General features: G+C 44.7%; 1 protein-coding gene across 1 annotated transcript in view; it reads right to left on the bottom strand.

Annotated features, from left to right (window-relative positions):
- Positions 1–810: 810 nt before the first annotated feature.
- Positions 811–25509, bottom strand: part of reps2 (RALBP1 associated Eps domain containing 2) — a 51881-nt gene continuing 27182 nt past the window's right edge. Inside the window, exons 8-20 of the mRNA XM_061225859.1 lie at positions 24965–25113; positions 22659–22732; positions 21210–21263; positions 20187–20271; positions 19529–19603; positions 17316–17364; positions 16112–16248; positions 15145–15206; positions 14589–14678; positions 7572–7658; positions 6827–6984; positions 5878–5983; positions 811–3073 (exon numbers count right to left, since the gene is read on the bottom strand). Of these exons, the coding sequence (XP_061081843.1) occupies positions 3008–3073; positions 5878–5983; positions 6827–6984; positions 7572–7658; positions 14589–14678; positions 15145–15206; positions 16112–16248; positions 17316–17364; positions 19529–19603; positions 20187–20271; positions 21210–21263; positions 22659–22732; positions 24965–25113 (1192 nt within the window). The 3' untranslated portion in view covers positions 811–3007. The remainder of the gene's footprint in view (positions 3074–5877; positions 5984–6826; positions 6985–7571; positions 7659–14588; positions 14679–15144; positions 15207–16111; positions 16249–17315; positions 17365–19528; positions 19604–20186; positions 20272–21209; positions 21264–22658; positions 22733–24964; positions 25114–25509) is intronic.

The following is a 25509-nucleotide window of genomic DNA, read 5'->3' on the forward strand; positions in this document are numbered from 1 at the left end:
AGCGGTGGACCTTGACGGATGAACAGTCACTAGCTTTGGCTTCACAGACCCGTTTCTTTCTAAAGCTTTCTTTTTACCATGGCTAGCTAAAATCACATTGGAACACAAAATGTTCACACTAAACAAGTCAATATTTTCCTTTTTCTCCTGTATGGAATTCATACTTATACAAACCTCACTGTAGTATTTTGACTGAACAAGGCTATTTCCACTTAATATTTGGGAGGATACCAGCTAATGGCAGTAGTATAGGACAAATATGGAACCATGGTTTACAGGGGAAAAATAACCTTTTTATCGAAATTGATAATACTGAACATCTTGGAAAACTGGATGGCTGACATTGGTTTGCGCCAAATTCAACTAATTTCATCCAACAATTTTTTCATCAGTTTTAGGATCATTTAACACCATTAATGAACGAACAAAACTGTGACTGTGTGGTTCATAATGGCCACCAGAAAGCGGTATGTGATTCCCAAACTGATCAGCTGATTCATTCATCTGAATCCTGTTTGCAATTAAATGAATCAAGCTAATCCACTGCTGATTCCATCATGTGACTCTCATTCATTTGATAAACAAGTCAACACTGTTCTCCAACCACTCACTGGATCACTGGTTCTGCAGAAATGCTGATCCACCTACTTACTCTCTGGCTCTTAAAGAAGGTTTGGGAAGAAAGTAAATCAGGAACTATATTTCTTTGTGCAGTAAATCCATAAGAGTTCAAGAACCAGTCCATTCAGGTTCATTGATTTTCATCTGTCACTTAAATTAATCAGTCACAAATGCCACTTTAGTCAAGAGTTCACAGATTGTTCACAGTTTAATTTAAGCAACTAAAAGGCAACAAAATCTTTTTTTTCTTTTTACCTATATACAAGCATGATTGTACAGATGTATCAAAAACCCTGGCCAAAAACGAGTTTGTCCAGCACCACAGTTTGCATAGAAAAGTCACAGACATTTGCAGATACAGACGTTTAAAATGTCTTTGCCTTGCTCATAATACAGCTCGTTTTAAAATCAGCTCATTCTCTCAGGCAAAGTAACAGATTGTGCTTCTTCCCACCCTAGATAATCGAGTTAATGACCGTAATAATTTGAATCATGGCAGCCACTATCTTGGTATATTTGACAGGGGTCCTGAGAACCATTGATAACCCACATAAAGTTGGAAAATGAAGGGTTTTAAGTGAAAGCCTAAAATATTTTTAAGATTCAGGGCTCCATTCCCAGGTCTTCTTCAAGTTTTCAACACCATAAAGAAATTATGGCTGCAAAGTGTTCTGTTTTCTGTGATTAAAAAATATATTTGAAAATATATACGGGATTGAGTTTCTCCAGGACTGCTGTCATTTGGTCCTAATTTCATCTCATTTTATCATTTCTGGGTAAGACATTAGAGTAAAACTGGGTAAAACTGTTGGGAGTATGACTGAAATACAAAGTGCAAATGTTTCATCCCGTTTCACATGTAAAACATCTCTAAACACATACAGTAGACATTTCTTCAGTGCGGTTCGTTTAAATGCAGAACTAGTCATCTTTCTTGCCTCTTCGCTGCTCAATATAAAACATGCTCCTTTCTGCAATTCTCGAAATGAAAAATAAATGCATTCTCTTACATAAGCAGAGGCATCACCTCTGTTCACACATGACACGCTGTTCTGAGACCTCACTTTGAAACAGAATGAGACTGTGCCTGCTCACGTTCTTTGAGGAAGCAACACAGACAGACCAGATACGATCTCAAGCGGACAAAATACCAGAGCCCTTCAATGTGGGAGAGAGCAGAGGCGATCTGTAAATGAACAACTGTTGATGTCCCATTCAGGCCACCAATCAGAACCTGGCCTTACCGCTGATCTTAAGTGTGTCACCCAACACCAGTAAACCTCTCGATCAGACAGACTACACCCTACCACTGCTCAGAACTGAGCACCAACCGAACACAGCATTCCTCCCATCATGCAACAGGATTCACTCCACCTTCTTAAGGAATGTATTCTTTGATCCTTCTCCTTTCTCTATCCCTACAATGAAACGAGGACATTGCCGCAAATGGACGAGCAAAAGTTCAGTCTCTGTGGAGGGAGTCAGTGTTCATTGTGAATTTCAAGGTTCAGGACATTTTCATAAGATTAACAACAAAAAGGATCAGATGTCAGCCGAGAGGCTTCAGAGGGGAATCTGCATCTCTGTGAAGATTACTCAAACTTCAAACAACACTGTACACACTATCATTTGTACATGTAATCCCCATGGTAACAGGAACAGTTTATTTTAGTAATGCAGACAGGCCCGAACTGGATACTCTCCAGTGGTATAACTGAAATCTGAATCTTCAGTTGCGAGAATACTCTAAGAATTAAATGCATGAATGCAGTTGGGGTATAAAGTAAAATCTCAAAAGGAAAATGAAGAATTCTGACCACAGTGCGAGTGTCAGGGTTTATGTTGACTTTACCGTGGTAAGCCTGTTGCACCGTTGGGTTACTGGCTGTTGACCTTTGACCTTTAGGTTCTATTAGGGTTGTCCTTAGACTCTAGCTTCTGCTCTTTGATGTCCTTTGAGAAACATACTCACACAAACACACACAGACGCACGCACATACACACTTTGACATTCAATAAAACACATTGGCACATGCACCTAAATCTTCAGGCAAGCACAACCCAGTGCCAGACAGGGTCTGTATGGGCCCGCTTATCGATTTGCCTGAATCTGAATCTTCAATTTGAATCTTCAATCTGAGTCTTCATCGTCCAAATGAATCCCTTCAGGAAAGAAAAGGACACTGTTTTCAGATGGTGATTGGGACTTTGTTTGAAAATAGATAAACTCTGTCCAAGTTTTTGCATGAGCTGGCGCTCGACCAAACATGTGCAAGGCGGAGCAGGTGTCCCATTCGGTTGTTGGAGGTTGTTGAAGGTCGAGGGGGCGGCGGCGTGGGATGGAACGGGTCGGGAGAGGTCGGGGCGGGGCCGGCCGGGGGAACGGTCAGAGGGCGACGGGACGCACCACCTGCAGCTGGGACTCCAGCGTGATCCTCTCCTGGTGGATGTCCTGAGAGAGGGGGAACAGGTGAGCGTTAGAGGGCACAGTGAGCTGCTTAGTGAATAATGTTAAGAAGACACTGAGAATGGTCCAGACACCATTTTAAATGTTTATCTAACTGGAGATAAACATTGATTTGAGGTTTTATGTAAAAATGAACATTACAATTGAGACTCAGCTATGTATGTCATGGACTTTTACGGTAAGTAGTAAATGGTTGCCTATAAATAAATACAGCGCTGTACAATTGATGCTTTTTCATTCACCCATCCATACACGCACTCACACACCAACGGTGATTGGCTGCCATGCAAGGCACCAACCAGCTCATCAGCAGCATTTGGGGGTTAGGTGTCTTGCTCAGGGACACTTCGACAGACCCAGGGCGGGATCGAACCGGCAACCCTGCCAGACGCCCTTTCCACCTGAGCAAATGTTGCCCCTTTATCATGGTAGGTTCATGCACACTTGTTGCAGCGCATTCAACAAAAAATATGCATTGGTTTACATTTCCAAAAATGTTTTTAGAAAAGAAGAGGTGCAGCACCCCAACTCCTCTGTATCCAGCACACCACTGCTCCTCACATGAGGAGACCATGGAGAGTGACAGGAGGACTGGCCATCTGTGTTCCATTAAAAACCTGCTCATTGTTTTTCCAGTGTGGTGTTGAGAGGGTGATCTGAAATGACCCCTTCCCTCTTTCCCCCCTTCCTTCTTCTGATTGCCATTGGGAGAAATGACCTAAGCATAGACGAATGTGACAACGCCCCACTCCTGCCTATGGCAAAACAAACAACACTTGACCTCTGACCCCGTCCTCCAGGCACTTTCCTGGGACAGCAGAGGAGCGGGGGAATCTGAACACGTGTTTCGATTTAAGGGGTCACTTTCGGGTCACGGAACACCCCGACCTGCACTGCAGCCCCTGTGTGGTTGTCGTCACAAAGGCACGATCCGGGAGTATATTTCTCGGAAACCAGTCCAGCCTGGCAGGACTCAGACAGCAAAAACAGAGACCGGCCACTCAAAACATTTCCCGGGGCCCACGACCTTTCACCCTAACATCACAGTTTTCCCCAAACAAAAGCACCACTAGACAAAATCAACAAAAATGAAATGAATCAACAAATAATTCAGAGAAAGAGCTGTGTGGTGCTGCACTTGCTGGTTTCATGCATGATCTGGTGAAGACACTAGCTGCTGCTGCTAACAGTGAGGGCAGCTTAATTACCTGTGCATGACCAACGACGCATGACACTTAACGCGTACACTGGGAGAGGGACCTCTTCCCGAGTTTGAAGTACCGCAGGGAACCTCCGGATGCTTGTCACATGGGCATGCGGGGCGGGGGCACTGGCCCAGCTGCCTGAGACTCTATTTTGGAGGGGGCAGTTGCAAATGCCGAAGAGCCCCAGGGTATTTTAGGAAGGCACTCCAGAAAGCCTCCCCAGAAAGCTATGGAATGTATATTTTCATTCAGTAAACCTTTGCAGCCACTCTCCCCTTTGCTGAAGGTTGAAGGCACAGTAGCTATGAATGGAGTCTTATGAATACAGAAATGTTTTATCCTAGCCGTGTATTGGAGTGAGCCACCATACAAGACCAGGTCAGCGTTATTCACAGCAGACCGATGCTCAGGTGGACCTGAGGAGGCATGAGAGAAGAGGTCAACCTAAAGGCTTCCACTCTAAGCTCTGGGAGCTATTTGGGTCTGGGAATGGCATCAAGTACCGGATAAAACACACACTCGGGCATGCAAGAGCGGTCTTTTCGTGACCTCATCCTTCTCAAGGGAAACATCACGTGTGCTCAAACTATTGCAGAGGACCCCCAATGTATTGCTTGGTTACCACCGAAGGGGCAGGGGCCCCCCGCAAATGCTTCTGGACCCCCATCTCCAAGTGGATAGGTACCCCCCAAAAAACGCTCAATACTCCCCCGCCCCAAAAAACAAATCAAACTCAAAACAACATCATCTCTGCAGTCACATTTTTCAGGCCTGTGTAATGTGTGTGCTCACCGGTCTCTCTGACACAATAAGCCACTCAGTGTGCTTATTGTGCACTGGAGTGATGGGGATTCATTGGGCAGGTATTGATGGTGTGTGTGTCTTTGTGTGTGTCTATGTGCGTGGGAGGAGGGAGGTCATCCTTGAACGATGTGTCATTTATTTGTGATTTTATTAATATAATAGAATCACTCAGTGCTATTTCTAATTAAAGTCTGGTCAATACATAGCAGAGACAGAGCGTACACTGAGTGTGCTGGAGGTTTCAATGTCACCCATGAACAATGGCACCTCAGTATGACACTGGAGTGAATGCGGATGTCCAAATTCTTATAAAAACTTCCCCCGCTCTTGTTTCTTTATCTGCTCCTCATTCTCCTCCTTGTTCATGGTGTTCAGAAGGAGTCGTGAAGAAAGGAAGGTACAGGAAGGGAGAAACCTGAACCCTTTGTATCTACAACGTTTGAAAAGAGGTTGCAGTATTTAGGACTGCATTCCTGCAATTTGATTGGTCTTAGAAAGTACAGCATTAGCCAGAATTATGTTACAGGTCAGCCTTTCAGATTGCCTTCAAATGCCCCACTTTGATTAGATCATGATTTGTCAAGAGAAGTATTCGGTTCATGTGCAGAATTTTGGTGCACATATCTCAGATAAGAGTGTCAACCTGGTCAGGGTCTTATTGTAGCAGTGAACGATTATAAGCCTGAGAAGTGAGGCTGTGTCTCAGGAAGATGATCTCATCGGTGTCCGAGAGTCACACAGTGATGACCTCAGCAACGAGAGACATAGACACGCCCTGACCTTGAGCTGCTGTTGGAGTTCGCTGTTGAGTCGGGTCAGCACCGCGTTGGCCTCCTTGTTCTTGCGGATGGCCGTCTGGATTTCCTTCTTCTGTCTGGAGGGCAGCCTGCAAAAAACAGAGCGGAAATATTCACCCAGACCGGTGAACTCTTATCCCTACAGATCGTTTTCTAAAGAAAACCTCCTTCACAGTTACCAGCTAAGCCGGTTAGGGCAGCGCGGTGGCATATGTCGCAGTCATCGCGTTACATCTACGTTTACACACCTCTATCACCGCCTTAAATCTGCTTTCACAGCAGCTGCTGAGCTCAGGACCTATCCTCTCAAATATACAACACAATCTGGCTCACAACTGCCGTCCCTGGAGACGAAACTGCAGCGCCCCGCCGTATCACCGCCTCCGATAACTGGGACATTCGGCTGGAAATGTCATCCCAAAAATAAACATGTTTTGATGATACACCCTCTGGAACAGAACCCAAGATGGAAAAAAGAAAGCTACTGTACATGAACCGAATGAATAATGTTAAGCCATCTGGCAGGTAAGCTTATCTAAAGCAATTTACATAGCTTAATTTTTTCTTTTTTTTCTTTCCACACAATCCATTAAACATCAGGATGTTCACTGATATGAAATTCAGAACCACACCTGCAAACTTTCGAGTCACAAGCTCAAGTTCCCTCATTGTGACACTATACTGCCACTCAATTCAGTTGCATATACGGTATATGAGTTATATTGAGGGAGAAATTGTACTTCCCTCTAGGGTCTTTCAGTGCACTTATCCCTGGTTATGGGTGTGCACTTTGCTGTATGTCGCTCTGGATAAGAGCGTCTGCCAAATGCCATTAATGTAATGTAATGTAATATATATATTTTTCTGTTTTTCAAAAGACCACGAGTGGCCTTCTGATGTTCTCTGTAGTGTGTGTGTCCTTCTCCTCGTACTTTTGGGACGGTTTGGTGGCAGCAGCGGACGGGGCAGACGCAGGGGCGGAGGAGGGGGTGGGCGGAACGGGCGTGGCTGGGGCTGGCTCCAGGTTCTGGCTGTCTGAGCGATACTTCCTCCGGAATGGCTTCTGAGGAGGCTGAGCGAGCGTGCCCTCCTGGAACACAGAGCACATTTCAGCTGGATCCATACTCATACAGGATCTCAAAGCAGGAGCAGGATACTGCACTAAGATCACATTTACCTTTTTAATTCATTATGGATATGGAATCATCAATTTCCACAATATTGAAGATATTTTTAATAAAAAACAAAAAACAAAACCTAATACAAAATATTATAGAATCTCATAATATATATTGTTATAATATTTGTAAGAAAAGCAAGCATATTATATTATATTTTGTATTTTTTTATTAAGCATATTTTATTTTGCAGTGTACTGTAGTGCAGGGTCTACACTGTGATTCTCAGAACACATTCTCTAAGATTAAGACACTTATTTCTCCTCTGAATGGCACTGTACATCTCCCAGTGAAAGCAGAACAGGAAATAAAATCCCTTATGAATAACTATTTACAGTAGCATGTATTTAAAACAGTAACTCTTTAGGCACCCGTACAATGTGGGAACCCCTGCAGAACCTTGAGTGTTTTCAGCTAAACATGAACAAAAATGCTTCTGTTTTGGGAAAACCTGTGTAGTAAATACTGGTGTCAGTAACGCGCAGGAAGTGGCTCTGACCGGTTTGGCGGGGGCGATATCCTCAGTGCTGGCAGTGCTGGCCTTGCTGGGGGGGGTCTGTTCTCCTGCGTTCGGCGAGCCCTCCTCCTGGGGACAGAGGGGACACACACTTTGTCACCCAGGCCTCAGGGTCCCCTGGAACCCGGCCCTAAATAAAGCCAAGGCTCGGAGGCCCTGTCATTGGTGCGGGGCCTCGGTACCCCCCCGTGCCCAAGCACAGCCCGGCGTGGGGTTTGGGAGGGGCTCATCCAACCTTGGCGGATAATAAACGTGACAAAATGAAATGCTGTTCATTTTTTACGCCAATAAATCCGGTCCATCCCCCTCAGACGGAGAGATTTAATGTCCTCCCCGGCGATGTCCCTGTCGCGCTCTCCAGCTCCTGAACGATGAAGGTGAGGTTCGCCTGTCACCGCCGCTGATTTACTCCTCCTGCCTGGTGCTGGTATGTCACCGCGATTTTTCAGCAAACTCTGCTGTAAACACCCATTTAAAATGAGTCCCTCACAAACGCCAGGATAGACTGAGAAAACTGAGGAGGCCCTTGTTCTCGACTTATTATAAATAATTTTCCCTCACTAAAAATAGTATTAAGTCACAAAGTACACAATACCATCATGTGTAGCCATTTCTCCTCAATTAGGTAAAACGAAAAAAAAAACATTTCATTTTTGCACAGAATGTACAAAGTCAATATTCACAAACAGCAACCAAACCGAATCATATTGCTACATATTACAATAATCGGAACTATTTTATTGGACCAGAAGTGTGTTTCTCAACAATTGTTCTCCTAAATACCATGCACCATGAGTTCCTTCACATGTATGCACTGCACTGAATATGCGAACCTAAAAATTGTTTTAAGAGAAAACAAGTTGATCTATGAGAAACAACCCAGGAAAAGAGTATGGCTGACTGTATCAATCACTGATACATTGACCGTGAAAGGGCAGTTCCTTTCAAGCTCAGGTTTTCTTTACAGAATATTAACTGTACTGTAAACAATAGATATTTTTTCATTGAGAAAAGCTCTGGGTGTTCTTTAAATGAAACTGCCTTCCAGACAAACATCATTCTTGTGGTTACAAGTGATCATTTTGTGAACGTTTTTACAACGATAAAGTTCTGAGCACTGTGGTCCATGTAAACATAAGACTCAATATAATTCTCAGAGTCTATGTCTGTTAAAAATTAGCCTTTTACTATTTGTAGCAGACACTGTAAACGTAGCGTCAGCACTGAGAACTGCTGATGTCTGTGGATGAATAATCAGCAAAACAGGCTTGGGGGTGTCTGTCAACCCTTGTAAATGTGAACTTAAAGGAACAAAAACCAAACAGAAACCAACAAATTTGAACAAAAAACCTTGTTGCCATACTACAGCTCACCACAACACCCCCTTTGTGTGACTGGATTCATCATACCAGACTCATTACATTAATGGCATTTGGCAGACGCTCTTATCTAGAGCGACGTACAGTTGATTAGACTCAGGAGAGACTCCTCCCCTGGAGCAACAGAGGGTTAAGGGCCTTGAGCAAGGGCCCAACGGCTGTGCGGATGTCACCGGGGATCGAACCACCGACCTTATTGCGGCTACACCAGGGATCAAACCACCGAGCTTGCGTGTCTACCTTAACCACAATGCTACAGGCCGCCCTTGTGAATGCTATGTGTGTGTGTGCATGTGTATGAGTGCATGTGTGTGTGTGCATGTATGTGTGTTTGAGTGTGTGTCTGTATGTATCATAAATGCGTAACGTTTGGCTGGTAATAACCTGCCACTCTGAGCCTCTGTGTTCCCAGCTGTGTGCAGTGCAAAGTTGTGATATTCATATTGATAGATGTACGGTCCAGGCTATGGTGTGTACATTTCCATTGGATATTAGGCAAATGGGAAAAGTTCACAGCTTGGATGGAAGTACCAATCCTTGCCCATTCTGCTTGATGTGACCCTATCTACCAAGGGAAGACCACCCAGAAGGCAACAGGGATCAGCAACTCATGGTCCTCAAAGGCTGAGAACTGCTGGTTTTCAGGTGTGAAGACTGGTCACTCTGGTCAGTAGCACCAATTACACGGGAGAGAAAAAAACCAGGGCTGGATTTTCGATTTGATGGCCAGAGTTGATGGCCCCTGCTGTAGACCCTCAAATTCACAGTGAAAAATAACAAGAACACAGAACAGCGCCATCTAGTGCCTGGGCTGTTAAACAGTACAAACATGTGGTAAACTTAAGTGTAACAAGGACAGAGCCAGTGAGATGGCTGTAACAGCAGCGTTTCCTCATCCACACACTTCAGAAGTGAGTGTCCCAGCAGCCAGTATAATGTCAAAATGGCAGTAAAGCATGAAAATATGAAATATACGTAGATATTCATGATGAAGGCTTGACTATGCTAGCCACTCTTTGTGAGGGTCATCCTCAACACGAAAGTCAGTCTCAATAAATACTTTTATAATATTTATTTTTACAGTCTGTTAGTAGTTACCTAGCAGAGAGAAGAGCAGATTTCTATACAAACTAAAACAGGTGCATAACCACATGAAACAGAAACATCTAGTTACATCAAGTACAGAGAGGAGTCAAAACTGCAATGAATGCAAAAAGAGGATCAACAGATAGCAGCAGGTTGTTGAGGACTGACAGGAGCACAATAAAATAGGCAAACGCTCATAAGTACAGTGTAGTACATGCCCTGCCCCCTTTTACATACACACACAAACACACACACACACAAGCACATGCATACACAAACACACTCGTGCATGCGCATACACACACACACGTACGCTCGCATACACACACACCCAACTGGGCACACATACACACACACACACACTCAAACACACACACTCACGTGCACACACACACACACGCACACATACACATACACACACATGCGCTCACATACACACACGCACACACGTGCGTACGCATACACACACACGTGCACAAACATATACACACATGCGCTCACATACACACACACACGCACTCACATACACACAGACGCACACATGTGCTCACATACACACACACACACACACACACACACACAGGATGCATGGACGAACCCCTGGCATGCTGCCCAGACAGCGTCCTCGAGTCTGTACATTCTTATCTTTTTTGGGGAAGACCACAAACGCCACAGCCTCGTAATTCACAACCTCACAGAGATTACACCATAGACATGTCCTTCGCCAAGTTTCACGAAAAAACTATAAAACGCTACAATGAAAACTGCAGGAACGACAAAAATAATTTCAATGGATGTGGTCATGTGAAACGGCACGAGCCTGCCAAGAACTAATGAGATAAATCCAACCTTTGAGCTCTTTGTTGGTAATACAGTGGTGAGTGCGCATCACCATGATTAATGTGGTCTGTTATTGATATGTGAGTAGAATCAGGACGGTGAGAACTCGTGATGTCACTCTGTGGGACATTCTAGCTCACACGTGAAAACACATTCTATCCATACAGGAACCCAAAGACCTGCCAGCGTTTAATAAGGACTCATCCTCACGTGAAAACACATTCTATCCATACAGGAATCCAAAGACCTGCCAGCGTTTAATAAGGACTCATCCTCACGTGAAAACACATTCTATCCATACAGGAATCCACAGATCTGCCAGCGTTTAATAAGGACTCATCCGCACGTGAAAACACATTCTATCCATACAGAAATCCACAGATCTGCCAGCGTTTAATACGGACTCATCCTGAAATCATCTTGAGAGGCCACCTAACCAAACGTTTGAGGGAACATCTAAAACTATGTGGAAATTAACATTAGGGAGAGTGATTGATTGGACAGACACACCATCTCTGTGGAACTGTTACAGTAAGTTTGTAAGTTCTAGGTGTGGCCAATAAAACACTTTGGCATTTTCAGCTTTTATTTTCTCTGAAAATAGTAATAGATTCCCAGGGAGATTCCAATGAAGAAATGCCAACTGGCCTCTTCTTATCTGGCGAGGTGGAATAAAAATGTCATATTGAATTTTATTCATTAAATATTTCATTACATTTTCTCATGAAAATTTCATAGCTAGTTCTAAAAACTATGACATTGTGCTTTGGATAGATCCCTGGTAAAACAACAAAAAGGTTAACATTCTAAAAATGAATGCCAAATGAAAAAATGTTTTCAAAGAAAATATTTTTCTACAGTAAAATGAGACTAAACTGATACTAAACTAAACCCCTACCTACCACCCCCCCCCACCCCCCCAAACTCACACATATGCACATGAACACACAGATGTGTCCTTAGCGAACCTTGAATGTTCTACATTCCACATTTCTGCATTTCATACACACACTGGACAGATGTCTGTCTGAAAATAACAAAACAGCACAGTATGTAGTTCAAAGTGTGAATGCTTCTGAGTTTTTTCTCATAACAAGCGACAGGAGGCTTAACACACCCTCCACATGGGAAAAGCTACTATGCAACTGTCAGTCTTTGATATAATATACGGTATGAGCCAATTAAAAAGATCGCTTGCTCTAACAAATTGATATGTGTAGTTTAAATCACATATTTGGCTCATTTTGGAAGTTTGCGAAGCCTCATAACCCTATTGCTTCTTAGAGCCTGAACCCTTTATAGCAAAGAGATGTCAAAGTCCTTGAAGAGAACGAACCTGCTGACACTATCATGCTCTAAATGCGTCGGATGAAGGCTGCACACAGCTATGACTTTACATTTTTATTTGTCTCCCGTAAAGACAGAGCTCTGAGAAATGAGCCACAGAAATGTGATACGAGACTGCGATATGGGCCAGGGCAGGCTGTTCTGAGCACTTTCCCGTGTACGAGATGAAGCACGGCGAGATGTGACAGCGGAAAAGCAAAGGCCACAGGCAATTCAGGATGTGAGACTCAGGCGTGGCGGGGCGGAATGACTGAGCCGTAGATGGGAGATGATTAATGATGAACCAGGGCAGCTCGTCTACAGCTGCAGCGAATGTCCTCCCCACAATGCACTGCTCTACTGCACCGCAGCAAATATCAGCCCCACAATGCACTGCTCTACTGCACCGCAGCAAATATCAGCCCCACAATGCACTGCTCTACTGCACCGCAGCGAATATCAGTCCCACAATGCACTGCTCTACTGCACCGCAGCGAATATCAGCCCCACAATGCACTGCTCTACTGCACCGCAGCGAATATCCTCCCCACAATGCACTGCTCTACTGCACAGTAGCGAATATCCTCCCCACAATGCACTGCTCAGCTGCACCGCAGCGAATATAATCCCCATAATGCACTGCTCTAACACACAGCTGCAATGAATATTATCCCCACAATGCACTGCTCTAAGATACAGCTGCAGTGAATATCATCCCCACAATGCACTGCTCTAACATACAGCTGCAGTGAATACCATTCTCAAAATGCACTGCTCTACTGTACCACAGAGAATACCATCCCGCAATGCACTGCTCTACTGTACTGCAGTTAATATCATTCCCACAATGCACTGCTCTAACATACAGCTGCAGTGAATATCATCCCCACAATGCAGTGCCTTAACACAAGTTACTCAGTAAAAATACTCCACAATGTACTGCTGTAACATGCAGCTGCAATAAACCCCCACTTTACCCCACTGTTAACACACAGAGCCTCATTAAACCCCACAATGCACTGCTCTAACACAGAAAGCTTCAGTATACATCATCCCGATACATATCCATATACTGTATATCTTTTCTGAGAATACCATTTTAGCATTCAGGGTAAACGTTTCCTGGTCTGAAAATAGAATATTTAGCTGAAACCTACTGGAATGAGATGTTTTTCTTAGGGGCTACCAATATAATCCCTACACGTACGTTCTCCCACAATGCAAAGAGAGATGAAGGTAGGAGAGAATGGAAAGGACACAGAAGGGGACACGTGGATGTGAGATCTGTACATCCACAGAGCACTCAGAGCAGAGCTGTTTAAGTACGGGGCCCTATCTTTATGATTCATGTAACTGTCAGTCCCGTGTGACTAATTCCCCAATCGGGGCTGCCGCCATTCAGCCCACGGAAACATTACGTTTAAAAGACAACGGGTGGAGTGACACGTTTATGGGGCCCTGTCCCAGCCCCTCAAACACAACAAAAGAGGGACGAGGACAGGGTGAAATAGAGCATTTGAATTATTTGGCCTGGCAAAGGGCTTTTCTGCTGCCTCAGTAATTGCCTGCTTCTACAATTGATGTCTTCGGAGGCCTGTGAAGCAGGAGTGAGCGATATCATGTCTCCTTTTTCAGAAAGTGCCTGTGGTGACTGAAATCTAATACGCCAGCGCACCGCATTGTGCCTGACACCCACAGTATGGAGCCCAAGATTAATTGTGCTCAGACTGTGACACATCCTAAAGGAAAGATTTGTTTTCACGGCCTGACCCGATATAAGAGGCCTGAAACACCCGGTTCAACTTCCAAGTTCTACGAGACTTTGATTAGTTGAATCAAGTGCTTTAGTGCTGGGGTAGAAGAAAAACCTAAACCTTCTCAGATAAGACCATGGACGAATTACTGCTTTATGTGTGACAGAACTGAATCACTCGACTGGAGTGGGTTATCAGAAAAAATATGTAAAAATAAATCAAGAGAAATGTTAACATATTAATGGGTTTTGCTAAAATAGTTTTAAGATGCCAGAAAATAAACCTGATGAGGTGTTAGTAAGGAACTGGGACATTATAAGAAAAATTATTGTTTTAATCATTATTAGTATTTTATGACGCAAGTCTTCTTCTCCCCCTGAAGACATCCTCATCATTCAGTGCCAACCCACTGAGAACCACTGACAGAAATTAGTAGGACTTGAAAGATTGGACTCCATAGCACAATTCATCTTTCATTGTTCATTCACCTCACCTAACTGACAAAATAAGCAGAAACAAAGAATATTCTCATACACTAAAATGACACACGGAAGCATAAACCTTTTCTCCCCATTTGAGAGAGAGAGAGAGAGAGAGAGAGAGAAACGCCTCACCTCCTCTCTGAACTTGCTGAAGTCAGCGAAGTTCGGCTGCTGCACGGCATTCTGGGTTCTTTTCTCCCCGGCGGGTGCAAAGTGTGGGACCTGAAACCAGGTTTAAAGCAAGAGATCCTTTATCAGAAAGGATTATCATATACTATCAAGCGGTGAAATGCAGAAGAGTTTTGTGTAATTGTCATTGTATCAGACCATAATTTAACCTGGGTATTCAAGGCTGGTAGAGGATGCTGCAAATTTTGTAGCCCATCATCCATACAAGGTAAAAGTGGATATAGGCATGGGCAGCATCCGAAACAGCCTACTTGCCTACTATTGAGTATACAACTTGTATGCATAATAGTAGATAATCTGTGATCTGCTTGGACATGGCCTGGGCTTTACAATTTTGTCCAGAGGGTAGACTGCCCCCTGCTGGTCCAATGATGCCACTCCCAGGGTTTTCCCAAGAGGTCTCCCAGTTGACGAGCTGTGAAAAAGGGGAGCCTCCGATGGATTACAGGCCCAGCTGTGGGATCAGGCACAGAATGTTCCGGGCGGGCGGGCGGCATACCTGCGTGGCCAGGGGCCGGGGGGGGAGCGCGGGAGGGTGGGGCAGCCAGCCGCTCTTCAGGCCTGAAACACGAGGAAGAGGAGACTCTCTCACCATACGGCACGCTGCCTCACAAACATTCATCTTAATCAAAGATAAAAAAAATCAAATAAATAAAAATCTCCTAGCTTCCCTTCTACAACACAAAAAGAATGTGTCGGTTGTGCACAATATCATGTTCCTTTCCATGTTTCCCTTACAGCAAGCTTGCACTTGCTTTTCCAGCCAGACTGGCTCTCCGTAAAATAAACAGCCGGGACCACCCCACTCCGGCTCCCCCGCTCAGTCCCCCATTAAGCAGACGCAGACACTCTTATCCACAGCACTGAACAATAGGAGCGAAGAGAAGTATGCCCCTGAGTTATGAGCAACAGTGACTAAATCCTGGCTGAGGACACTCCTAGATCAATGTGTGGACATGACAATGGGGTGACATTGGCTCAGGCGGTAAGAGCAGTCGTCTTGCAGTCGGAGGGTTGCCGCTTCGATCCCTTCCTGGGTGTGTTGAAGTGTCCCTGAGCAAGACACCTAACCCCCAAATGCTCCTGACGAGCTGGTCGGCGCCTTGCATGGCAGCCAATTGCTGTTGGTGTGTGAGTGTGTGTATGAATGGGTGAATGAGAAGCATCAATTGTACAGCGCTTTGAATGAAGGGGCTATATAAATGCCAACCATTTAGCAACATTGATGCCAACCTAGAACCACGACACAATACATACATTATGATAACTGTCATAACACCACGGCGATTACAATCTCTGACGTTATCAAAGCAGCATGTGATAGGGGTGAGGATGGGAGGGGAGCTAAGATGGAGTCTGAAGAGGTGGGTGTTCAGTCTCTGCTGGAAGATGGCCAGTGATTGTGGCTGGTGTTTGCAGACGTGCTCTTTGAGCCCTGGTGCATGTTGGGAGGTCTGCAGTCGCACCCTGGCTGCTCTGTTGGAAGAGCTTGTTGAGGTCGAGGGACGAGGCACGTGAGTGGGTCCTCTGTGGCCGGGGGGGCGGGGTGGGGGGCTCCTCGATCTTCTTCATGGCGTCGTCGATGGAGGTGCTGGAGTACGACCTGACGGACAGGAGAGCAGCGCAGCGGCGTCATTCGACGTGCCAGGGAACTTTAAAAAAGACTCAACGGAAGAATGAGGTCAGAGTTTGAGCTGAAATACACAGGAGAACAGACTGACCACAGGCACGCAAATACGGCTTCACACCTTCAGCTCAATGACAAATTATACACTTGTCAATGTGAAGGAAACTCTTAATTCTCCCTGGCTTTCGAATGACCTTCCAAAGATCATACGTAAAATAGAATCAGGACTCAAACAGAATGACAATTACATGCTTTCAACACTGTTCCCTATCGCCCAAGTCTACTTGAGTTGAGTTGCTTCTAAGCTACGAGCTGACACCTTCTGTTGTCACTGAAGTACCGTGTGAAAGCTGTTCTAAAATGTGCTATATTAAACTAGTACTTATTGAGGAAATGTAACATGGAAATGGAAATATTGGATGTAAGACACTGAACACTGCGATGGGTAGAATTGCAGTAGGGAGGAACCTAAAGTAGAAGGCCAGCATAAAGTAAAAACAAAAAGGCATTAATCTTCTTTTGACGCTTTAGCAATTTTTCTCTGGCCCAGAACAATGGTTAAGGAAAGATAAACTAACACAGTAACTCGGGAAACAATATCAACAGAGCAGTTTAAATCAAAGAAACCATTTCCCAAAAATATTAATAGAATAGAATAGAAATACAAATGATTCAATTAAAAATGTCTACTTACAAACATACCATCCACATAGTAATACCAAGAATCCATAGCAAACATATTCTAGATATATTGATTCAGCTCTTCAATGCTGTTCTTTTGACCCACATAGTCAAAGACCTCACATAAATCATTTAGTAAAAAGCTGATATCATCAAAAAAGAAGGAAGAATGAGTGATAGTTCTTAATGGGCTGTTTTACTGGCAGAACATGTGCTAGTAGAGAAATCACAAACACAATTAAAAATCCCAATAAATCACTCCCAACTGAAAAATAAGACATTATTATTATTGCCTTTTCAAAAGTGTGCAGCGTTAAATTTGTCATGTTTATTGTGATTCGCGTGAACGAGGACAGGCTTACCTGGGTCTGGTCCTCGATCGTAACTGAGGGTCCAGCTCAGTAGGGGGATCTGAAACACACCACGACAGAAACAGTGCAACTGAGTACAACGCAAAATGCTGTGGGAAACATTTGTAAAGCTGACGCCCTTATCCCGAGACACCTGCCCAACATACAATTTTAAAAGTTACATTTCTGTAGAGAAAAACATAGAGTATCCGTTTATAAAGCTGGAAATTGAAAAGAAATGCACTGGGGTAAAAGTTCATTCATAAACAGACTTCCGTACTGAGGACACTAGACTGCACTTTTAAAAAATGTAACTCCACAGCAGTAGCAGCTGTGTAGTGGCTGAGTCTTACTGCACACAGTTTACTGCTCCATCTCAACCCACTGACTCTAGGCCAGTGGAGAGAGAGTGAGCTGCTCTAATTGTTCCCAGGAGAGAGCACGCTCTTTCAGTGTACACCACACACAATGTACAAACGCACAGAGGGACAACCACGACCGCGAAGGAGATCTGAAACTGCAAGTTCAGCTTAGAAAGGGTGTAACTTGGTGCTAAATTCTGTGTAATTAAAAAATGAATGAAAACACAGACAGAAATTTCACCCTGCCTACACATGCAGTAAGCAGCTTTAAAACAGCTTTCACTACTGCTGCAATGTTTCGTGCAAAAGAAATATGTCCTTGGAAGAGAACCGTGTAATTCCACAGACTTCGACTGCACGACCATTGGTTTCATATCTGACAGCGCGGCCTTCTGGGAACAGAAACTCGTTTTATAATGCAGCTTTTGAATATCTAATAACCGAACTAAAACTCTTTTTAAACTCCCCAGAGCTTCCCCATCTGCACGACAGAAACAAAAAATTTTGTTTCAATTCGTTGCTTTGAATTTTCCTCTGAGCCAACTACTTCCTACCCAAAAGAAACACTAACACTCCTCTCTTTCAGCAAAAGGTAGGCATCCTGTCGTCTCGTTTTTTAATGAAGACACTGCGGGTCAGCGGTACTTTAAATAAACGGATGCTTCGCTCTCTGAGAAGCCAATTCTCTGCCCAGGACAATGGAACGATTCAGAAGATAATATCTGGAAATTGGTATCTGGCTGAACGGAACTATCCTTCCATCGCTCTTTGTACTGCGGCTAGTGTAAACACGGTGGTTTCGAGCGAGGGGGATTCCGTGAGTTTATATTGTTTTCCTAAGCCGGATCTGCGCGTATCTCAGCAGAAGGTCCCTCGCTGTTGCATTGCTTGTGTAGGCCAGAGCAAACCCTCGTCATCCTCCCCCTCCCTCCCCCACTGAATGCGGGCAGCAGAGCTGTACCACGGGGGAGAGGGGTGGGGGGGGGGGCAGCTGTCGAGACGGACTGGCTTGACTGCTGACGGGTGTTTTTTCTGGGCGCATAATAAGAGTAGTTCAAACAGGCTGAACTTACAGCCTGATGAAAGGGGTGGGGGCTTCAGCCCTGTAGTGAAATAGGTTGGGAGTGGGGGTGGGATCCCTCCCCAGGCCTCTGCAGACAGGCCACAGAAAGGGGGTATCCCGTATCACCACGGGAAGGCGACGACTCCCTCTCCTCCCTCTTCACCCTTCCTTCATTTTTATTCATTCATTTTTATTTATATTTTTAGTCACTGTCCATTTATCAGCACTAGGTCTGTTCTCTGTGGGAGGCAGAATGGGAGACAGCCACAGTGCAAGCTTAAAACAAACTGAATCACGGAGCTGCTCTCTGAAAATATAGCCGTGTTTATCATGATCCTTTCACTTGTATAGTTCAGCTTAAAATTCGTAACAGGTTTTGTGGAAAAACATGGGATGTGACATTTAAAAGGACTGCAGAATGAGTAGGAATGAGCGTAGTGACGTTCTCTACAGTGTGGTTTCAACTCCTAACTGCGGCCCATTATCACAGACGCTGGCATCATTCTCTACTCATTGTGCTAAAAAGTAAAATAGGTGTAATAAAATGTAGGGGTAAAAATAAAGTGTACTTGAAGCTGAAAGTGTTCAGTGGGCCTTTCTGAAATGCCAATGATGCAATGTTCTCTAAGGCTAGAAAAATACTTTTTCCAAGGGTTATTCTATCAATAAAACACTGCTGAGGGGCCCTTGGGATGGAGGTGTACTAAACGATCATGAAAAGCTTATGTGCGTGCCTTTGGAGTGTTTTGGCACCTGTAGTTATAAAAGCCTTGGTGGGGGATTTGGGGTTCAGATGTTACCTGGCCTCCCTGTGGCTCTGTTGTCTTTTTCACTGGGCTTGTCCGGAACGTTCAACGCTCTCTTCGGACTGAACGCTGCAAAAAAACAAAACACCGTCCGGAACGTTCAACGCTCTCTTCGGACTGAACGCTGCAAAAAAACAAAACACCAAAACGATATCCATGACAACACGTAAAGTTAACGTGCTCCTACAAGTTCACCCAAACGTGATGAGAACATCACAGTAGAACAGGGCACACTTTGGACGGCGGGATAGTACAGTATAACGGTTAGTTACCTCCCTGTAACTAACCATTAATTTAAATGTTTGATTCGAAGGTGAGACACTGCTGTAGTTCCCCAGAGCAAGAAACCAGAACAGCCTCAGTAAATGCTCAGCTGTAATCAGTGATTATACATAAAAACAGGAGTAAGCCTCATGAGATAAAGATACCTAAAATGTGAAATTTAAAGGCCTAAAACACAAAGCTGAAGGCCTTGTGTGGAATGCGGCCCAGGGCCATAATACCTGTAGGATCTGGTGCTAAGCTCCGCGGTGGGGGCCTGGAGCTAGCGGGGGTGCTGTTTGATGCTGACGGTGGGGCGGCCTGGGAGTTTGTGAGAAGGCCCAGACCCATAAAAGGCCTGTTCACGTTCAGCACTGGGGGCTCCGGTTACCTGACTTGGAGGGCTCCTCTCTCAGCTCCGGCTTTGATGTGGCGATCTCGGCCGGGGGGGCCTGTGTTTCAACCGTACTCTTCTCCTGTTTAAAACAAATAAACACCCAGTGCCAAATTGAAACAGATTATGAAAGGGGTGGGGGGGTTGCTGTAATGGTACCCATCTGCAGGAGAGCGTGACTTTCTGTGGACTGGCGCCCTCTACAGCACCTCCCGCACTGCTCCCAGTGAGCAGTCAGATCACATCACAAAGCCTCACACAGCGACTCTGAAATGGCCGCCAAGTGACCGATGAACTGAGAAGTTACAGTGACGTACTTAAGCATTTGGACAGTGGTGCAATTTCTGTTTGTTTGGCTTTGTACTGCAGCCCATTGGATTTGAAATGCAACAATGAATATGAAGTCAAAGTGCACCTGTCTATCACCTTTCACTTGAGGGTATTTACGTGCCTTTTTATACATAGTCCCTCCATTGTAGGGGACCAAAAGTAATTGGACAGTTGGCTTCTGAGCCATTTCTGATTAGTCAAGTGTATTCAAACGCTTCCGTAGTACAGGGACAGTGAAGTCCCCCCCCGTAAGTATTTGGAAAAGCATGAAAAAAAAAAGCCTTCAGTATCTAGTTTTGATTCTAATGCATTCTAGTTGGCATTTGTTAACAGGAGCACCATAGTGCCATAGAGCCAATCACAGTCAAGGAAGCCATTATGAGGCTGAAAAATAAGAAAACAACCGTCAGAGACATACACCAAACAATATGCTTAACAAATTTGATATGGCTGTAAGTACCCTCATTTTAAACTCATCCCTCATACTGCTGGAGTGCAGAGCCAAAAGAACAGAAATTGCACCACTGTCCAAATACTTACCGACTGCACCGTAACTGTCATTTGCAGTGTTGGCCTGGGGAATCAAAGTGGGCGGGGAACACGAGGGACAGTGTAACCAATCAGATGCAGAGAGAGGATGTGCAGACGCGGTCTTGATCTGAAAAGCAGGGGACGGAGATCAGGTCTCACCTGCTGAGCGGGAACCGGCTCCGTGTCCTCGAAGGAGATCAGGGGTTCCGCCCTCTGTGAACATACAAACATGTCTGCTCATGGCTGCCCAGGCCGGCTTCTTTAACATCATTTGTTTGCACGTGGTGGGCTGGGCTCTGTTCAGCAAAGTGCTGAAATAATGTCAGCCTCGAAAAAATATAGTGTGTATATATATATGTGTGTGTGTGTGTGTGTGTGTGTGTATAAAGTATCTAAATGCCACCTTAAATTACTGCACCACTGAGTAGTTGTATATACACGCATGCACACACAAACACAGATACCCAATACAATAATATTTTGTAAGAACATGCGTTTACAGCACATTTATCCAGGGGAATGGGACATTGTGTTACTCTCCATAACACACTGTGCTCACTCGGCGAGTTGTACTCAACATTTCTGCGCAAGGACAAATGGGGGATGTGGCCAAGATGTTATCACACACACACACACATCACCCCCTCTGTCACACGCAGAGAATATCTGATTGGACGGTGCTCCTGCATCCCTCTGGGATGAATTAGTCTATAAGTCAGACCTCATGTGGAGAGAACAAGTGCTTGGATAAGCAAAGAAGTGTACCTACCCTTGGGCATGTGTGTGCGTGTGTGTGCGTGCGTGTCTGTGTGTTTCTGTGGGCGACATACAGGCTGCAATCCGATGTATAATCAAGGCTCCAACCTTCCTGTCACTGTCACCAGAAAAAAAACTGCAAATTGCAAATTCACACCTGGCTGCTGCTGGCTGCTGCTGGCTGCTGTGAACTTCACTGCTCTCTCTGCAGCACACGGTGCTCTGCCATGGATAACGCACCGCAGAAAATCACTTTCCACAGGGAACATCAGGATCTGCATGTTTATGATCCTGTGAGACTAAGACGCACTGCAGCCGTGCCTGTTATGCTAAGGGATAGCTCATTTCCTTGGTAAACGTAGCTGTTCTAGTGAGCACTGTCAGTAATCTGTGGGAGTGTTGCTGGTGCTGTGAATGTGCCCATTACTAAGGTGCCCATTCCACCAGATTAGCCACTACTGGGTTACAGAGTGAAACCCGGTCCATCCCGGGCGATAATACGACCAATCATGCATCACCCTGGAAGCACCCCCGCACTGAATTTGACGGATTTGGCTGCCTTGCCATTCAGATTTGGCTATTTTACTAGTTTACAATTTAGCCTATTGTTTTATGTTAAATGCCATCTGGGTTACTGGTTTATTATGACTTGTAAAAAACTGAACTAGATTATTTCATTTCATACAATTGGTGTATTTCAATGTCAATGAGTTCTGACAATGTCAGTTCTGAATGTCCTTCATTCCCGACGAGTTTGTTTCTCTGAGGCTCAACTGTATTCTGATACTATAACAACATAAGACCGGGACTTCATCTCCCATCATCCCACAGGGTGCTGGCCACTCCCCTCACCTCTGAGACTGCTGGTTCTGCTGGGAGCTGGCCCGGTCTGAAGAACATCTCCTCAGCCTGGAGTTTCTGAGGGACTGGCAGACAGACAAGCAGAAACATTTTACATCCCCCGCTTCCTCCCTCCATATTTGGAAATAAGCTCATCTTGCATCACAGCTTTGCAAATGGCATCCATGCTGGGATCACAGCAGGTGAAACACCAGCAGTCCTCAGATACACTCACCTGCAAGCCAGTGACTGTTTTCCCCACACTGCACACACACACTGTTTAACACAGGAGAGTTAAACAGGAGTAAACTCCATGTTTGTCCTCACCCATGTCCATGCAATCCATACAGCACTGTTCCTTGCATTTGTAGCATGAGCTAAAGTCAAATTCAATCCAGTCATTTCAGGAACGAGCTGATATTTAATCTATGCACTGGACAATGTCCATAATATGCCATGGGCATTTTTCAAATCAATTAATTAATTAAATTGGATGAGAGCGCTGGCTACATACCATACATGAGTGCAAATGTAAATGTAGTTCCCTAGCATGCAGCTAGAGGGCAGCCTGCAGTAGTTAACCTAAGGAGCCCCGGCTGCCTTAAGCCTGCCCTGCCTGTGTGGGATGATACCAGTCGTGCCCCTCTGTCGTGGCCTCATATTCATAGTCCGACAGCGACTAAGTCAGGCTTTAAAATTGTATCACCTGAGCAACCAGTGCCAAAATGGAGCTCTTAATGGATGAATGCACCCTAGGCACTTCTGCAATCAGTTCTAACTGGTTGAGTCAGGGTGAATGGAAATCCGGGCCTTGTGTGGTGAAATCGGCCTGATAAAGAAGTCCATAAAATCCTAGAAATCCTGTGGTTCTCTGATAGATTAAAACCAAGTCAAAGTGTAAGGTGGGGCAAACAAATAATTTTTTTCAGTTTTAAGTTAAGATAAAGTTTAAGGAAATTCTGTTCTGTGTGTGCATTAAGGTGACTTCAAATAACCAATTTCTTTTTGGCAAAAGATTTAAAATGAAGCATTATTATTAACTACTTTAACAACTACTGTTATATTACAAGATGTTCCTACAAAAATGTACATAGTATACCTTATAAAATGTAATGTTCCACCCATTCTTACAACTGCCCTTTTAGGATGAATCCCAGAGGGTACAATAGCCATTGATATATAAACGTATATGAATATATGACAGCAAACATTGCAGCAAACAGTAGACAGACAGGTAAATTAAATGTTGAGTTATGAATATTATAATTTATAAATTAGTGCTGACTTGGAAAAGACAGTGAAATCTTTTATGACCCTTAAAGTGTGTTTAAAAATGCGGACCCAGGAGGGGGGTGAAAGTCTGAGAGTGTGCAAGTATGGGAGTGTGAGAGTGTGCGAGTGTGAGTATGAGAGTGTGAGTGTGTGAGTATGAGAGTGTGAGTGTGAGAGTGTGTGAGTATGAGAGTGTGAGAGTGTGAGTGTGTGAGTATGAGAGTGTGAGTATGAGAGTGTGAGTGTGAGTGTGAGAGTGTGAGAGTGTGAGAGTGTGAGAGTGTGAGTGTGAGTGTGTGAGTATGAGAGTGTGAGAATGAGAGTGAGAGAGTGTGTGAGTATGAGAGTGTGAGAATGAGAGTGAGAGAGTGTGTGAGTATGAGAGTGTGAGTGTGTGAGTGTGAGAGTGTGTGAGTATGAGAGTGTGAGAGTGTGAGTGTGTGAGTATGAGAGTGTGAGTATGAGAGTGTGAGTGTGTGAGTGTGAGTGTGAGTGTGAGAGTGTGAGAGTGTGAGAGTGTGTGAGTATGAGAGTGTGAGAGTGTGAGTGTGAGTGTGTGAGTATGAGAGTGTGAGAATGAGAGTGAGAGAGTGTGTGAGTATGAGAGTGTGAGAATGAGAGAGTGTGTGTGAGTATGAGAGTGTGAGTGTGTGAGTGTGAGAGTGTGCGAGTGTGAGAGTGTGAGAGTGTGAGAGTGTGGGAGTGTGGGAGTGTGAGAGTGTGAGAGTGTGAGTATGAGTGTGTGAGTGTGAGTGTGAGTATGAGAGTGTGAGTGTGAGTATGAGAGTGTGAGAGTGAGAGTATGAGAGTGTGTGAGTGTGAGTGTGGGAGTATGAGAGTGTGGGAGTGTGGGAGTGTGAGAGTGTGAGAATGTGAGAGTGTGTGAGTGAGAGTGTGAGAGTGTGGGAGTGTGAGAGTGAGAGTGTGAGAGTGGGAGTGTGAGAGTGTGAGAGTGAGAGAGTGTGAGTATGAGTGTGTGAGTGAGTGTGAGAGTGAGAGTGTGAGAGTATGCGAGCGTGAGAGTATGAGAGTGAGAGTGTGCGTACCTCCATCCTGCTCCACGTAGCCCGGCAGCAGTGTCGGGGGCAGGGTTTCTGGGAGGGGATAGCCGTTTTTTCGGGCCACAATGAGGTGGAAGGCGGTGCAGAACTCAGCGAACGTCAGTGCTCCATCACGGTCAACGTCGCTCAACTCCCTGGAGGGAGGACCACAACACAACCACTCACAGATCACAGAGGGTTAAACCAACACAGAACACACTCCCCAGAATACACTTCCCTTATTGCCAAAAACTGCATTAAACAAAAACGAAGTCAGTCTCAAGTATTAGTCTTATATTTAGACTTAAAATCCAATTTCTATGACTTTTTTGTTAAAGGAGTAAGGAAATAACTGCCAATGAAGTGAGAACATTTAAAGATTTACCTATGGGGTGAGACTTTCACTTCAAGCAAACAGTAAAACAGTAAAACATGCTTACTACTTGAGAGAGAAAAAAAAAGATCTTAAGTCTTATTACAAGACTAAAAACGCTTAAGACAGCCATTTTGCAGTGCACAAAGCCACGCTCCCTGGGGGAATGAACACAACC

Source organism: Conger conger, chromosome 17, assembly GCF_963514075.1.
Source record: "Conger conger chromosome 17, fConCon1.1, whole genome shotgun sequence".
Taxonomy (NCBI): Eukaryota; Metazoa; Chordata; class Actinopteri; order Anguilliformes; family Congridae; genus Conger; species Conger conger.